The sequence below is a fragment of the Ilyonectria robusta genome, assembly GCF_021365365.1.
Source record: "Ilyonectria robusta strain PMI_751 chromosome Unknown BGZ61scaffold_10, whole genome shotgun sequence".
Classification (NCBI taxonomy): domain Eukaryota; kingdom Fungi; phylum Ascomycota; class Sordariomycetes; order Hypocreales; family Nectriaceae; genus Ilyonectria; species Ilyonectria robusta.
This window is the reverse complement of record NW_025764444.1, coordinates 199178-216095: the sequence shown is the minus strand read 5'-3', so window position 1 is coordinate 216095 and position 16918 is coordinate 199178. Positions and strand designations below refer to the sequence as shown.

At 49.8% G+C, this 16918-nt stretch overlaps 6 protein-coding genes across 6 annotated transcripts; 3 read left to right on the top strand and 3 right to left on the bottom strand.

The window, feature by feature from the left end:
* Positions 1–842: 842 nt before the first annotated feature.
* On the bottom strand, positions 843–2695 carry BGZ61DRAFT_352666 (uncharacterized protein; the record flags this gene model as incomplete). The annotated part of the gene is made up of 4 exons (XM_046240449.1): positions 843–1337; positions 1445–1906; positions 1976–2262; positions 2353–2695. The coding sequence occupies 4 exons, from the start codon at positions 2693–2695 to the stop codon at positions 843–845; spliced, it is 1587 nt and encodes a 528-aa protein (XP_046104048.1).
* Positions 2696–3961: 1266 nt separating this feature from the next.
* Positions 3962–9080, top strand: BGZ61DRAFT_506203 (ABC-2 type transporter-domain-containing protein). Its single transcript, XM_046251857.1, has 6 exons — positions 3962–5223; positions 5277–6803; positions 6858–7790; positions 7848–8081; positions 8133–8362; positions 8434–9080. The coding sequence occupies exons 1-6, from the start codon at positions 4180–4182 to the stop codon at positions 8846–8848; spliced, it is 4383 nt and encodes a 1460-aa protein (XP_046104047.1). The 5' UTR covers positions 3962–4179; the 3' UTR covers positions 8849–9080.
* Positions 9081–9846: 766 nt separating this feature from the next.
* BGZ61DRAFT_493967 (alkaline-phosphatase-like protein) lies at positions 9847–11397 on the top strand (the record flags this gene model as incomplete). The annotated part of the gene is made up of 1 exon (XM_046250723.1): positions 9847–11397. One exon carries the CDS (start codon positions 9847–9849, stop codon positions 11395–11397), a length of 1551 nt encoding a protein of 516 aa, XP_046104046.1.
* Positions 11398–11679: 282 nt separating this feature from the next.
* On the top strand, positions 11680–13599 carry BGZ61DRAFT_493966 (general substrate transporter; the record flags this gene model as incomplete). The annotated part of the gene is made up of 4 exons (XM_046250722.1): positions 11680–11750; positions 12107–12473; positions 12504–13267; positions 13323–13599. The coding sequence occupies 4 exons, from the start codon at positions 11680–11682 to the stop codon at positions 13597–13599; spliced, it is 1479 nt and encodes a 492-aa protein (XP_046104045.1).
* A 126-nt stretch (positions 13600–13725) lies between these two features.
* Positions 13726–14576, bottom strand: BGZ61DRAFT_451879 (uncharacterized protein). Its single transcript, XM_046245876.1, has one exon. The coding sequence runs from the start codon at positions 14510–14512 to the stop codon at positions 13919–13921; it is 594 nt and encodes a 197-aa protein (XP_046104044.1). The 5' UTR covers positions 14513–14576; the 3' UTR covers positions 13726–13918.
* Positions 14577–14618: 42 nt separating this feature from the next.
* On the bottom strand, positions 14619–15598 carry BGZ61DRAFT_420299 (uncharacterized protein; the record flags this gene model as incomplete). Its single annotated transcript, XM_046243479.1, has 2 exons — positions 14619–15024; positions 15102–15598. 2 exons carry the CDS (start codon positions 15596–15598, stop codon positions 14649–14651), a joined length of 873 nt encoding a protein of 290 aa, XP_046104043.1. The 3' UTR covers positions 14619–14648.
* Positions 15599–16918: the final 1320 nt, after the last annotated feature.

The following is a 16918-nucleotide window of genomic DNA, read 5'->3' as shown; positions in this document are numbered from 1 at the left end:
CGGAGTTGTCGTAGCGCTAACTCGAAGTAGCCTGCGCTGGTACGTCTGAGTAATTCTTGGCCCGCTAGATGCTGGTTTCTTAATCAAATTGAGTACCCTGTCATAGACCGGCGATATTGCCAGATTGAGAGGGGAAACTGGATGATAAACGCAAGCTGGATGCGGCGGATATTCCCTTTTGCCTGTTACTGGACCAGAAGGGGTTTGGCACCATAAAAGTTGACCAGACCGCTACCCGCGACCGTTTTATGGAAATGCTGGGCAATTCCCATTGTAACACCGACTACTTCTTGCATTTTTTGCCTTGATAGTCTGGCTGAATAATCTTGGATCTGCCGAGGTATGCCTAATCGCGAGTACGATGCAAGTCATTGGGTCCTGCGTGATCAACACGCCTCAGCCGATATCACTGTATATGATGGCTCCATAAAATAGCCAATCTCCGCGACCTTATGAATACAATCAGATATGAATGTGCCACCGTGTTCTTGTCATGTAAGGGGGACTCCTGATGAGCTGAGGACAGTTATCTACGCCATCTGCATACACTTCGGATAGGCAATGTCACACGAATGATGACCCCCGTTTGTTCCTCACCGCCCACGGACATCTGCGTCGAGATATTGGAACAAAGCATTATAGCAAGGTAGAATCATGGGTTTGGTAGGAATAGTTGGAATCTTCGGTTGATAACTAGAGGGCCCGCTCAATAGCCAACATCAGCTCTTTAAAACATTGCTCAAGCCAGCCCCTCTCCTACCAAGTCATTAAAACATGAACTGTCGCTTCTCATCCTTCCTGATAGGTATGTTAAACAACCACACGCCCCTACCTCCCTAGAGCTAGAGGGAGACTCCCGTCCTTTCTTCCCATCTGGCATGAATAGCTCTATTCAGTTCATAAAGCGTCCGCACCAGGGGCAAAATGTCTTCATCCATTTTTGATATAGTACTCATGCTCTCAGCAACCTGCTCCAGCAACTTTATGTCGGTCTCTGCTGTAGAGCCAGGCTCTCGAGGGTCGCTCTGAAAGAGATGTCTGGCTAAATAGCCGTATGCAATACAGCAGCGGAATGCGCCAAACACGTTGCACGCGGCTGCCGGGCTCGGATACCTTCCTAGGCTAAGTCGAACGAGATCCATGACACGGCGTGCGATATGAACCGATAAAAGAGTGGTAGACGCATCCTCACTCACTCGACGTGCTCCAGAATGGTCAGATGGAAAGTTGGCTATTTTGTGTACCATCATCATCATAGCGCAGTATCCCGTGGCTAATAGGTCGTATAGCATCCACCAGTAAGCGTGGACTTCCTCGTGTTTTGTCATTGAGTCTCTCTGTTTGTGGTATGACCGGTTAGTCAAATCGGATTTCTCAGGCGTAACCAATGTATTCTTCTTCGACGAGGGAATAGGAAGAGGGCAGGAATAGGAGACAAACTCACCACGGACCATTCTTCGAATAAATCTTCTATCTCTGTACAAAGTCCCGTAACATGTTTGATCGTACTGTTCTTGTCTTTTCTGTCTTGATCAAATATCTCAAAGAAACGAAGGAGAAGAAAAGTCAGTCGCGACTTTACGATGAACACTAGTGTAGGAACCACATGTTCCGTCGATTCAGGGTTTGCAGATAGCCAGGGCAGATTGACGCGCCATTCAGTCAAGTTGGCGGTCATAATGGCAGGTTTATCGTGTAGCAGCCGGAAGAACAGGTCCACTAACACCAACGCCCAAAGCCCCTGCCTGTGGTGGTCTGGCTCATCTGAAAGAAGCTCGGGGTTCATCAGCGTATTGGAAAGACTCTGATCAATGTTGTGCATGTTCAGCGTTTGTACGCACTGGCATACAATCTTATACATATCCCAGCTACGTTTGAAGTCACACTGTTGAAAAGAGGCTCGCATCTGGAAATAAATAGTTAGTGGACTTGATATCTGTTTAGAGAAAGGGTTCATATCTTCGAGGTTACATACGACAAGAATGGCAGTGATTAGATCTGTCTTGGTTCCTGCAATTTGTCTCTGCCACGACGGTACGATACGTAGACAACAACGATACATTCTGTCAGGTATGCCGTTCCCTCGTTCCGCCATTACGGCTGGAGCCGGTAAGGACCCGTGGTAGAGGATACTGTAGTAGAGAACAAGCGCAGCTGGGTCGATACTGATCTCCGGTATGTCGACAATGTCTGGAATCAGCTGCATAAGCTTGACATTGATAAATCCCGGGAATGTGTCGATCTTGTAGTGCTTGAAAAAGTCTATGTATTTTGTCAATCGAGGCCAACCGGGCTTCAGCACCAGAGTGAGTAATGAAAGAAGCTAGTGGGCTGAGATGGTCAAGTCCTTACTTGCAATGAAGGCTTTGGAAAGCTCTGGCGGGATAGAGCTGTCCAGATATGTAGTCTCTTTGCTGAAGCTTTGCCGTTTGAGATCTAGAACTTGTTCTAGGGCTTGTTTGAGGAGGGTTGGTACGTTCGCAGGTGTAGCTGGACAATGGGTTGAGCAACTGGAGTTTGGCTCTTCTGCGATGGTCTCGGTCTCGGTCTCGGTTCTCGATGTCCAAGATATCGTGGACTGCGCGCCAGGTGACTGTGTTGACAGCAGCGGAGGAACACTACAGTGAATTCCGAAGCCAGGAGTGTCGGTGGCGATAGATCCCCTCCGGGACCCAGCCGGCGGTGATGCAGTCATGAGTCGGGAGCATTCTGTCTCGATCTGTTGCAGTCTCTCGAAAAGAGCTGATCGATGACTGCTTCTGACAAGAGAGGTTAGATGTGCAATCAATGGCGGCCGCTTAAAGACGGCGCAAGCCTCCGTGAACAGGCCAGCTAGCGGAAGAAACTACATGGAGAATGGCACATACGCCTGTTGGGACTGTAGCGTAGTGGCGCTTGACTTTTTCCTTTTCCGCCGATCAGGATAGACACATGTTAGATGTCGAGCGAAGCATCCATCGCAGGTCGGCTTTATACGATTGCAGCGATTCTGGTGTTGTTGTTGTAAGCTGATGATCAAATCCATATGCGGCCGCGTCACTGAATGACCAATAGCGGATGCCGTTGGCCAAGGTGGGGATGAGAGGCAGGGAGGTCAGTTCTTACCTTTCGAGCCTTGCAGCCGAGACACTGTTTGGTAATTGCGTCAGAATGCCAAGTGTTTGCGGAGGAGAGATGGATGATAAGGGAAAGGAGAACTCTAGACCGGGGATTGAGTCCCGTCAAACTTACCGCCAGCCCATTCAGATCCTGGCTCGCTTGCTTGATGGGGTCCATAGAGGAGTAGTGCTAGAGAGAGCTTTAGAGTCGGGCTTCAAGAAAAGTCCACGGGGTTTCGGTTTCGTATTGGGAAGCACACGGATGAGGAATAGAAGGGCAATCGGACCCAGGAGATTATCAATGCTTTTGAGGCAGTGTAAGGCATCGCTTAGGCATAAGGCTCGCTCTCCGGGATCCGATGGGCTTGAAAGTGACTGGGGTTGTCTTGTAGGGCCTAAAAACTTTAGCTGAATAATGCCGCTCTTCTTTATTTGCCGAGATGCGATGACGGCATGAGGAATGGGTTTCACGATGCCTAAAGCCGTAAACTTCTAGAACAATGAGCGTCTATTTTCAAGTCCTTCCTGCTTTTTCCCCCGATCGGTCTCCGGCGCGCTCCAACAGTGAGTCGTCGGGTCGGTCTTCGCGCTTCGGAGGGCGGACAAGTTGAAAAGTCCATCCGGGGGAATTTGCAAGGATGGAGTGGAGACTGATGTGATAACCTTCGCGGAACGAGGCCGGGGTATTCATTGGATGAAGTCTTGATATCGAGATGCCCGTCGAAGCCGAAAGTCCGTCCCACATTTATATGCCCGTCCCACAGTCGCAATGCCGTCCCACAAATATAACCCCGTCCCACAATTGCCGGCGTGGCAAATGAGCAAGTCTCGACGCGTTCCGGATTCTGGTGTTGTGATATGATGGTGGCGTAGAGGTTTGTATATCTTAAGGGCGTCTCGCTCGCCTTGTTAGAGTCACCGATTCTGGCAAGCTCAACGACCAGATGGGAGCCGAACGTGTATAATCCGACTTTTCCAGTCACTCTCATTCAATTTCCAATTTTCATAAACTTCCTTTCACTCCGGCTGCGCAGTTTACTTTCGTCAAATCTCGAGCGACACGATACGTGGCGAAGACGAGATGGATTCCAAGGCGGAGAAGCCAACCTCTGCCCGAGGGTCGTACAATTCCTCAATCACCAACATTGACAACCCGAACCAGACGAACGTCATCGACAAGGGAGAAGAACAGGTACACGATGAGGTCCTTCAACTCGCCAGGAGGTTGACTACTCAATCCCAGCAAGGTGGTTCAGCATCCCTTTTTCCTCTCGCTGGAGACGGACCGTTAGATCCCAACAGTCCAAAGTTCAACGCGAAGAAATGGGCCAAGGCATTCTTCAAAGCCAGGACGGAGTCGCTCGGAGGCACTCCACCCAAGACCACCGGCGTTGCTTTCAAGAACCTCAACGTCTACGGCTTTGGCTCGGATACCGACTTCCAGAAGAGCGTGGGCAACATCTTCTTGGATGCTGGCACATTGGCGAAGAAGCTGCTCAACAGAAGCCAGAAACGTGTTGATATCTTGCACGATCTGGAGGGCGTTGTGCACAGTGGAGAGATGCTTTGCGTGCTGGGCCCTCCCGGCTCAGGCTGTTCGACCTTCCTCAAGACCATCGCTGGCGACACCCATGGGTTCCATATCGAATCGAAGTCTACAGTGAATTACCAAGGCATCCATCCCGAGCAGATCCAAACCGCATTCCGAGGCGAAGCCATATACACTGCAGAGGTCGATCACCATTTTCCACAACTTACGGTTGGTGATACCCTCTACTTTGCGGCTGCCGCCCGATGCCCTAAGAACATCCCTGCTGGAATCAATCGGAAGGAATATATCGGGCATCTCCGGGACGTGATTATGGCCATGTTCGGCATATCACACACCAAGAATACCCGCGTTGGTAATGACTTTGTTCGAGGTGTCAGCGGAGGCGAGAGGAAGCGAGTTACAATTGCCGAAGCTTCGCTAAGCTATTCCCCATTGCAATGCTGGGATAATAGCACCAGAGGTCTCGATAGTGCAAACGCAGTGGAGTTTTGCCGCACACTGAGGACCCAGGCCGATGTTATGGGTTGCACTTCATTCGTTGCCATCTATCAAGCACCTCAGGATGCCTATGATGTGAGTAGACAGAAGCATTCCCTATTTACGAACCTATGCTAATACTTTGAAAGCTTTTCGAAAAGGTTCTTGTCTTGTACAAAGGCCGACAGATCTTCTTTGGCAAAGCTGGCAGGGCCAAGGAATACTTCGAGGAGCTTGGCTTTGTCTGCCCAGAGCAACAAACCACCGCCGATTTCCTGACGTCCATGACAAGTCCGTCGGAACGAATCGTTCGCCCTGGGTGGGACGACAAAACACCTCGAAGCCCAGAAGAATTTGCCCAGATGTGGAAACAGAGCCGTGATCGAGAACTGCTGATGGAAGAAATTGAGGATTATGTCGTCCGACATCCTTTCCACGGAGAACACTACGACAAATTCCTTGAGTCGCGACGGATGGATCAGTCCTCTGCTCAACGCGTCAAGTCGCCATTCACCTTGTCGTATCTGCAGCAGATGAATCTGACCATGGGGCGAAGCTTCTTGATGCTCCGGACAGACCCGAGTCTGACTATCACCATGCTCGTCACCAACCTCCTTCAGGCAATCATCATTAGCAGCATTTTCTACAACTTGCCCGGGACAACATCATCCTTGCAGAGTCGCGCCGTCCTCTTGTTCTTCCTCATCCTGATGAATGCATTCAGTAGCATCTTGGAGATCATCAATCTTTATGCTAAACGCAAGATCATCGAGAAACATGCTAGGTACGCGCTCTATCACCCAAGCGCCGAGGCTCTTTCTTCAATGGTCGTGGATCTACCTTATAAGATTGTGAATTCGTTATTTACGAATATCGCAATGTATTTCATGGGAAATCTACGCCGGGAACCAGGAGCATTTTTCTTTTTCCTGCTTATAATCTTCTCGACCACTCTCACCATGTCGATGCTCTTCCGGTTGATTGGATCTGTCACAAAATCCATTGCTCAGGCGATGGCACCATCTGCCATTATCCTGCTTTGCTTGATCCTGTACACCGGTTTCACTATTCCAGTGCAGTATATGCGAAGTTGGATCAGCTGGGCTCGCTGGGCTAACCCTCTATTCTACGGTCTTGAGTCCGTCATGCTCAACGAATTCGTCGGTAGAGACTTCGACTGTTCCACCTACATCCCGTCTGGTATAGGATACGACAACGTCTCACCAGCCGGCAGAGCATGCGCCACGCAAGGATCTGTCCCTGGGCAAGCTACCGTTAGCGGCACCGCGTATCTCAAAACTGCTTATGGGTACGAAAACGCCCATAGATGGCGCAACTTCGGCGTCATGATCGCCTTCATGATTCTTTACGCAGTACTGCACCTTGTGGCCACGGAGTATGTTGCATCGGAGCGTTCCAAAGGAGAGGTGCTGGTGTACGTTCGCAAAGCGTTGAAGAACCTCAAGAAGTCAGCTGGTGATCTCGAGAGCGGTCCAGTTACTTCAACCCATCAACAAACCTCTGACGGTAACACCTCAGGTGCTGAAGTCGAAAAACAGACCTCTATCTTCCACTGGAGGAATGTCTGTTATGACATCAAGATCAAGGGAGAGCCTCGTACAATCTTGGATCACGTTGATGGCTGGGTGAAGCCAGGTACTCTCACGGCGCTAATGGTAAGAAATTGCAAATATCCTGTTGAGTACACTTTCACTGATCAATAAACACAGGGTTCTTCTGGCGCTGGTAAGACTACTCTTCTCGACGTTCTTGCTAGTCGTGTCACTATGGGTGTTGTCACAGGCGACATGCTTGTTAACGGCAAGCTACGGGATGAGTCCTTCCAACGGAAAACTGGCTACGTGCAGCAGCAAGATCTCCATCTTCCCACCTCGACTGTTCGCGAAGCTCTTGCTTTCAGTGCCCTACTTCGGCAACCGCCGAAATATAGCCGCCAGGAAAAGCTCGATTATGTGGAGACAGTTATTGGTCTTCTTAATATGGAGGAATATGCCGATGCTGTTATTGGCGTGCCTGGTGAAGGCCTCAATGTTGAGCAGCGCAAGCGACTGACAATTGGTGTCGAACTTGCCGCTCGTCCTCAGCTTCTTCTCTTCTTCGATGAGCCTACTTCAGGCTTGGACAGTCAGACATCATGGTCTATCTGCAACCTGATGGAGAAGTTGACCAAGAATGGTCAAGCTATCCTGTGCACTATCCATCAACCGTCTGCTATGCTATTCGACAGGTTCGATCGTCTTTTGCTCTTATCCAAGGGTAAAACCATCTATTTCGGCGACATTGGCAAGAATTCGAAAGTTCTCGTTGACTACTTCACGCGCAACGGAGCCCACGACCTTCCCGCAAAGTCAAACCCAGCCGAGTACATGCTGGAAGTAATTGGTGCAGCCCCTGGAGCCACTACGGAAATCGATTGGCCAGAGGTCTGGCGAAGCAGTTCTGAGTATCAACAGGTTCAGAAGGAGCTCGAAGGGCTTGCAACCTCGGCCAATTCCGAGCAGCCGAACGAGGATCCTTCGATGTACAAGGAGTTTGCCGCATCTTCTATCGAGCAGCATCGACAGGTGACCAAGAGAGTCTTTGAACAGTACTGGCGAAGCCCTGGATATATCTACTCGAAATTGCTTCTATCAATCGGCACGGTAAGAATTCACCAGCAGGAAATTTACTTAGACAGACTTGGTTGCTAACTATTACAGTCATTGTTTACTGGCTTGTCGTTCTTGAACGGCGATAATACCCAGCGCGGACTTCTGAACCAAATGTTCGGCGTTTTCATTTTTCTCAGCATTTTCCCACAACTGATCAATCAGATCATGCCCGTTTTCGCCAATCAGCGTACCATGTATGAGGCTCGTGAGCGTCCCTCCAAGGCCTACTCTTGGAAGGCGTTTATGAGTGCCAATATTGTCGTTGAGCTTGCTTGGAACTCGGTAAGTAAACTCGCCATTGATACTGAAGGAGTATAGCTAACTTGATGGCAGCTCATGTCCGTGTTCTGTTACGTCTGCTGGTACTTCCCTATCGGTCTCTATAGGAATGCGAGATGGACCGACAGTGTCGATTCACGAGGCATGACAATGTTCTTGCAACTTTGGATATTCTTCATGTTCGCCAGCACGTTTGCACACCTGATGATTGCAGGAGTTCCAACCGCCGACATAGCTGGAGGCATTATGAACCTCTTTTTGATCATGATGTTCACATTCTGCGGGTAAGCTCCCATCTGCCAGAAGAAGGAAGATTGAAAATCAAACCATGAACGACGACTAACATTGCTTTTAGTGTTCTCGCTGGACCGGACGCCCTCCCTGGCTTCTGGATCTTCATGTACCGCGTCAATCCTTTCACTTACATCATCGAGAGTTTCCTGGGTACATCACTAGGCAATGCTCCCATGTACTGCAACACTAACGAGTTCATCCGCTTCGCTGCCCCGAACGGTACGACTTGCGGAGAGTACACTGCCGACTACATATCCAGAGAAGGAGGTTACTTGGCCAAATCAGACGCTACGGACTGCCAGTACTGTGCAATGTCTAATACCAACGAATTCTTGGCTAGTGTGAATGTCAGCTTTGACCACAGATGGAGAAACTTTGGGTTCATGTGGGTCTACTGCATTTTCAACATCGCCATGGCGTTGGTGTTTTACTGGCTGGCAAGAGTTCCGAAGACCAAGAAGGCAAAGAGAGAATAGGAGTGACAAGAGCGGTGAAGGTGTCTCTCTCGGAAGAACAAGAATGCAAGGAGAGACGATAGGAGTTACCCGCTGTGAACGTCAGTGTCGGCACGTTTGATCCGGCGGATGGCTCCGGGGAAGCTAGGAGCAGTGAAGGTGTATCTCGCCTAAGACAAGAGGCAAAGATTTTATAGACATAGTCGTACATTTCTCCATCTGTAAGTTATTAATATATCAATCATTACTATCTAGACCAACGATATCTCCAATTTGAGATGCATTATACCTCTATCTATCTGTGGAGTTGGCCAGCACATTGTCTTGCCCGAATGTGGGATTGGTTGGATTCTATACCCATATAGCGTCAATAAATTATCATCATTATCACTGCCGTATTGGTGAAGACTGCACTTGAACTTAAATGCCACTTAGAGTATTATTTATGCTGTACAATTGAGATTTGGGCGTTTATTGGATACAGATGTCTCAGGTGTCAGATGTTAGCTCTACAGGCACGGATAGGCGGACGGATGAGCAGGGAAGGGAGGAATTTTCGCCCTACATTTATGAGGAGCAATTCCTCGACTTCCTCCAGTCGTTACAGGGTATTACCAGCGCAGTCAGCCCCGGACTGGGGTTGGGGTTGGCGCGGAACTAGAAGGGAGACTGCACTAAATCAAAGACGGGATCAGGATCTCGCGCGAGATCCGGGTCCGCACCGGCGAAAAGATGTACTTCTTCAAATGGATATTGCGCCTCTCGGGCGACATCCGGGTATACGAGATCCGGAAGACTGAGACTGGCCCAGCTCTTGTCCAGATTTCGGGATCGGGCTCTTTCTATAGGTGTTGGCTGGCTTTCATTCGCACTGCAATGTAGCATCCTAAATATGACTCGCCACCTTTCACTACTAAGCAGGGTGCCGGTGGGAGACTCTCATCGCTAGTTGGGCGGCACTTTACCTCGAGCAAATGCCACTTCCGCAAAACAAGTTCGCCGACACAGAGCCATCCGCCATGGCTCCCGAATCTAGAAATATCGTGCAGTTCATTGCAGACGACCTGGGACTCATGCTCGGATGCTATGGGCTCAAATGCATTCAAACACCAAACATCGACAAGCTTGCGTCGGAGGGATCAATGTTCACCAAGGCCTTCGCGAGCACAGCGTCCTGTAGCGGGAGTCGCTCTACCATCTATACCGGGCTTCACACTCATCAGAACGGCCAATATGGTCTCAATCACGGATGGAACCACTTTCAAACCCATGATCACATCGAAACAGCGCCACAGATATTCAATGCCTTGGGATACCAAACTGGCATCATCGGAAAAGTGCACGTTGGTCCACCGTCCGCATACCCGTGGGAATGGTACGCGCCTAGTGAGAGCCGCGATGTGCGAACCAGCGCCGCTCAAGCAGCGCAGTTCATGGATGACGCAACCGAAACTTGTCGGCCTTTCCACCTCACCATTGGCTTTCGCGATCCCCATCGGGATGCGACAAGGGGAGGCTTTGGAAATGATGATGAGGATATCCAGGACATTGAGGTTCCGGATTATCAGCCACAGGATGTTGAGATTCCTGATTTTGCGACTGACGTTCCTGAGCTAAGAACTGAACTGGCCGAGTACTACAAGTCTATTAGCCGAATGGATAAGGGAGTTGGTTTTGTCCTGGATGAACTTGAGAAGCGAAATCTGCACAAGAACACTCTCGTCATCTTCATGAGCGACAATGGTGCTCCATTTGTGAACTCAAAGACGACGCTTTATGATTCTGGAGTTCGACTACCACTGATTGTGCGGAGGCCAGGTGAAGGGACTATTGGTGGCACTGTGAACCCCAACATGGTCTCCTTTCTCGACATCCTGCCTACTTGCATTGATTGGGCTGGATACAAAGATTCTAATGTTAAAACCAACCGCACTGGCAAGTCCCCGGCAAGGTTGGGAAGTTCCTTTCTGCCAATTCTGAACTCTTCTCAGATGGTTTCCGAGACTGAATGGAAGCAACACGTTTTCGGGTCGCACACTTTCCACGAGATCCAAAACTACTGGCCAACACGCTTCATGCGGAACCACAGGTTCAAATACCACCGCAACATTGCCTGGCAGCTCAACTTTCCTTTTGGCACCGACATCTACGGCAGCTTGAGCTGGGAAGGCATCCGCAACAGTGCGCCTTTGACAGACAGCGAGTCGGATACCCCCGAAGTGATGCTTGGAAGACGTCGATTGACAAGCTATTTGTACCGTGGCCCTGAAGAGTTGTTCGATCTGGAGGCAGACCCTGAAGAGATTCACAACCTGGCAGGAGAACCAGAATACGAGGCTCAATTGGTAGAGATGCGGGTGAAGGTAGAGGAGTGGCAGTACCTGACTGACGATGTGTGGCTGTTCAAGGATGGTGTCAGTGCAATAACGAGCCAAGGTTATCAAAATCTCGGGCTGAAGTTGCCTGATAGATTTGACTTTGATACCAGGAGACCCGGCAACGCAGTTGGGCCTCACTGGGCTCCAGTTAAGCGAAAGGAAGCGAGCCAGGACACAACAAAGCTGGGTTGACCTTGGAATAGATATGGTTTCAGACATGTAAACTTTGGTAAAGTAGAGGTGTGAATTTAGATGAAATGGCTAGAGCTTTTTAGATAGCATACAGACAGAAAATTGGCGACCAAGTAAGTAGATAGTAAAATCTGGATATTTTGTTCTCCGTCTTGATCTTGCACTTGCATTAAGCCCACACTTGAGATTGAACCCATGCTGTAAAGGCAGCAACCATCTGCTGCACCGATGCCTGGCACAGAAGAGGCTGGAACCCCCTGACATTAACGAGTCAGCCCAGTCATGACCGCAAGCCTCATAATATTTCTTCCCGTCACCTGGACGAAGTGGCCGACAGCTCAAAGTGGAGACGGGTCGGTATACGGATCTCGCTGTTTAGCGAGACTGGCAACCTCCACGTTTGCAGACTAGACCTTGCCATGGAGAAGCTCGCTAATACGCAATAGTTTAATTGTTCTCCACCTGCTGAGTCTTGCGGAGACTGGGGAACAGGATCCAGTCGGGGGTGGGGGCTTCTTCCATCATCACATACATATATATATAACAAGGGTCGCTCAGGATTGAGTCCATCGTCTTGGAGCTTAGGCGAGCATCTTATCGCGATACTGAACGAACCACAGCGCCCTCAATTTCTCACTCTCCTCGTCAATCGGCCTCGCAAGAATGGTCTTCCTCGGCAAGAAGACGCGGTTCTTCAACCGTCAGCTAGGGACCGCGGATTCGACAACCAGGCTTTCGCCACCACCCAGGCCATGGATGCCTTCGACAAGCAGTTTGGCGAGTACGACGAGGCCAAAGGGACGTACGTCCTCCCACCAGATTGGCTCTCGCTCTTCAACTCCCTCAACTACATTGGTTTTGCCGCTGGTGTCGTTATCGGTTCCTATGTTTCTGCTCAGTGGGGCCGTCGGATGTGCATGTTTGTTATGAGCATCTACGCCCTTGGTACGGCTACTATTGCCGTCACGAGCATGAACAAACATCAGATCATGGCGGCTCGCGTCCTCAACTACGTCTATGTCGGAATGGAATTAGCTGTTGTGCCGGCGTATCAGTCCGAGATTGTACCTGCGCCTGTGAGAGGCTTGATTGTTGGCACATATCAGTTTTCGTTGATTCTTGGCGGTCTCGTCATTAACTGCGTATGTCTCGGTACGAGCCACCTGCCTGATAATCGGTCGTGGAGGATCCCCATTGGGTTGTTCTACTTGATTCCTTCCATCATTGCAGTTGGAGTATGGTTTCTCCCCGAATCACCCCGTTGGCTGCTCCAGAAGGGCAGAGTCGAGGAGGCACGGGAGAACCTGATAAAATTCCGGAGCGGTGCCTTCACCGACGAAGCCATCGACGATGAATTCCGAGAAACCCAGGCTCAACTCGACACCGAAACCGAAAAGGGCCGCTTCTGGGAAGTATTCCACCGAAAGAATCTGAAGCGCACACTCCTCGTGGTGGGCATAAACTTCTTTCAACAAGCTACTGGTCAGCAATTCGCGAGCCAGTTTGGTGCCATCTACGCGAAACAGCTCGGGACTGTAAACCCGTTCGTCTTCAGTCTCATCATCGCCTCTATTAACACTACCGCCATTTGCATCTCCCTTCTTACCAACGACAAGGTTGGCCGCCGCATTCCCTTGCTGCTCAGCTCCACCATCATGTGTATCGGATTGATGGCCATGGGTGGCCTGGGCACTATGGAAATAATCACCAACAATGTCAAGGTTGCCATTGTCAGTATGTTGTGTCTCATGACGTTTGGATTCTCAATTGGTTTGGCTCCATTGTGTTACGTCGTCGCAACCGAGATCCCGGCTCTATCACTTCGAGACGCGACTCTACGATTCGGATTCTGCACCAATGTTCTTTTCAAGTAAGTGAAGCCCTCCTAGTATCTCACGACATTGAATCTGATCATCTCATAACAGCTTCGTTTCCAACTTTATCCTCCCTTACTGCCTGGATGCCATCAGCTCTAAAACCGGCTTTGTGTTTGGTTCCGTCTCATTTCTGAGCATCCTTTTCATATTTTTCTGCGTCCCTGAGTGTAAAGGAAAGACCCTTGAGCAGATTGACAAAATGTTTCAAGACGGTGTGCCTTTGCGCAAATTCGGTAGCTATGAGGTCAACGACTTCTCTACTTCATGCAGGAAAGATGACGTCGAGTGCGCAGAGATAGAGGACAACAAGCCAACTTCCGGATAATGTTATTGAGTTGATATGTAGATAATTGTGTTTATCTGGACCCAAGACATCCATGCCAGAGTGCAGACGATCGATCGTATTCCCACAGCATGAGGTGCAAGGCATAATTTTATCTCACTACAACCCATGGTCTCTTCAACTGTTGATTTTCCTTCACAATTTCCATACTAGAATCCTATTACTTGTGACATCATCCTTGCAGTCCCGCTTTGCGCGTTACACAGTGCGTGTAGCCAAGTGTTGACGCGGAAAGCTGGCAATCTTCCTCTCTATCTAATGTGTATTGTGACTCTTTTTGTCTGATGAAAGATGGTTTTTGTTAAAGAACATCCTGGCTTGAAAATGATATATTTTCATCATTCATTGTTCTTGTTTCTGGCATCGTACTACCAGACATTGAAAAGAGGATAGACGTCAGGTCAGGGTCGTAGTATCCATTAAGCTGAACGTCGAACGGATCCCACGGTATGTACCCCTGTTCCTGCTCCTGCTGGGAATAAAGCTTTGTGTCAAGTACTCCCTGGTCATCAGAAAGCTGAATTGATGAGTTGGAGATGACATTAGTATCAGAGTCAGGAGCCAAATTATCGGTGCTCCCTTGATACGAGGGAACGAGTTCGTGGCCAACCTCCATTTCCTCCTGCATCAAGGTACCCGGATCTCCATTGTCAGCCGGAGCGAGATCCGAGGGCTCGTTGCTTTCCAGTAATGCTGTGGCCTGCTCGTGCAAGTTGTCAATGTAGGACCCTCGCGAATTAGGATGGTTCAAGTTGCGCGCCCAGTGAGCCTTTTCCTTTACACCCAGGCGCGTTGCTATATGGACACTCGATTTTTTTTGTCCAAGTAGCATGACAAGAATCTCTGCTTCCTTCAAAAGGTCAAAACTGCGGGGTGGTGTGTTCCCTTTCTCCATTTGTCTTACCACCTGAAGACCTTCGCTTAGCTTGGCCTTTAGGGAATAGACACTGTCAGGATTCTCCCTAGGCAGCAGGTGAGAGAGGTGATGCAATATCTGGGCAGCTTGATAGATGTTAACCAGTAGTGTGATCTCAAAGGGACCGCAGAATTCGAGGCGATGCATTTTCGACACAAGATGGCACACTCGAGGCGCTGGAGAGGTAAGCTCTCTGGCAATGCATGATATACTCTGGAGGTGTGCAATCGAAAACTTGCTTAGCCACAAACTCACGCATTCCTGGAACGAGGAAACGGTAGAGGTCGCAGTGGCATTGATACCAGAGCGTGTGCAAAGCGATATAGCTGCTTGCATCCCTCGAATGTGTTTTGAGTCTGAGGCACTCGGGGCTGAGTTTGAGGTCGGGTGGGAGCCCCTCCTCGAATCTCGTCAACTCGGACTGAAGCATTTCAAGCTTACTTTTACTTGCGGCTGGATTTTGACCACTTCTAATAACTTGTTTTGTGTACCTGTTCCACGTATTAGCTCCCTCTGGACATCTCTTTCGAGGAACATTCGAGTTTTCAGGGTTGGTTAGCAATCTTACTTTAGAATACGATCGCGTGACACATGCAACTGAAGATAGTATGACAAGATGTCCATGTTATAGCCTTCCGTCTGTAATCCCAGGCCATTCAGGTACTGAGCTCGAGAGGGAATTCCGCGTTCGAAGCTATGGTCGTCACACGGCAGTCGAATATGCACTCGTTCGGTGGGAAAGACAGCCAAGTCCTGGATTCCGCCTGAGAATTGACGGTCTATGAGCCAAATGGCCCAAACCATTCGCCGTCGTGATTCCTGGCCGATTGGCTGCATGCTTGTGAGCTCGTAATTCAGTCTTAGCGTGAATGCCAACCGAGCGGCAAGAGGGAGCAACGCCCAGGCTTCGGCTGTATCTCCAGACTCCAAGCGATAGCGAACAATGAGGATGAGGGCCTGGAGCTGAACTATCGTCATCCTGCCGACTTTGGCGAGAAGACATTGCTGAACATCGGCTAGCCAATTACGCGCCAACGAGAGGCTATCATTGACATTTGAGTCCATCCCGTTGCATAGTAACATGAGACCCAGAGCGCAAAGCGCTTTCAACAAGACCGGATCTATCTTTTCTTGACTCCAATCCGCAAGTATTGATGGTCGGTGTAAAAAGATACACGACATTGGGTTGGAGCGGTCAAAGTAGGCCTCGATGTACTTGCGGGTCGTCACCTTGTCTGCTGGCATTGTGGAGATATCTGCACTGGGCGAGATGGTGTTTGATTGACTATTGGAGTCGGGAGTAGAGCAACTCCAAGCTTGCTGGACGACTGGGAGGTCGAGTTGCCGCGATGAGCTGCTGCTGTCAACGTGTATGCATCGCTGACTCCGAGAGCGACATCTCGAGCAAGGATTCTCGCCCGAGCATTTAATCTTCAGGACTCGACACTGCCGGCACGCCTGTCGCGTTCGTCTCCTTTTCATTCCAGCTTCGGTCAGTGTCGAGTCCCTCGGGCCTATGTCGTCTTGATATTGAGCGTCTGGTGAAAACGAACAGTCCAGCTTGAGGCGAGTGCATGCACCGCAGCAGGGCCCAGATCGATCGCACTTCACCTTCCTTGCGCGGCATTGTCTGCAGGCAGAGCGCTGCCGAGGAGGCGGGCTCGCCACAGCGGATGGGGTATCCAGCTGTGTGGGTTCAGGAGAGTCAGTAGCGGTTTGCGGGGAAATGGCATCGTTCCAGGGTCGACCGCTGGCTATTCCTGACACTGAGCGAGACATTCTCACAGGGGAAGCTGTCCCTATGCAGTGCAGATGGCGAAGTGCAATCAATGGACAAGATCACGGCTCGGCGCGGATGTCGCTTCAGTCTGTCCGGTTGAAGGATTTTGTGTGTGGGGAAGCTTAGATTTATCATGTGCGGGGATTTTATGGGGAAGACTACTGTAGGCTGCTGAGTATTCAGCTAGCTTATATGTTAGTGGACTAACAGTCTTAACTTACCCTATGTTGAAGTAGATAATTTGCAATGTTACTACCTGGAGTCGCGCGTCTTATCGTACGTTCTGTCGTCCATAAATTGGAGTCGTCTATGATCATAGTCAACCAAGGCGGACATTGGGCACTTGAAGAAGAATTCTGATACCTTTAATATCGGTCTACGAGTTGTCATACTAGAACGTATGAGCTGCGTCTGAATTATGACCAGCTTAGCACCGTTGCTGCTTCTCCATTGAGTACGACAGATAGTTGGAACACATGGCTCAGGCGAGGCCCCTTGTGTGTAGTTTAGACCAGGAGTCAATAAAAAATGGAGGAGGAAGAATGACGGGACAGTGGCTCGAGCACCACTGAGAAACTCCTATATGTTGTGAATGGCCGTTACCA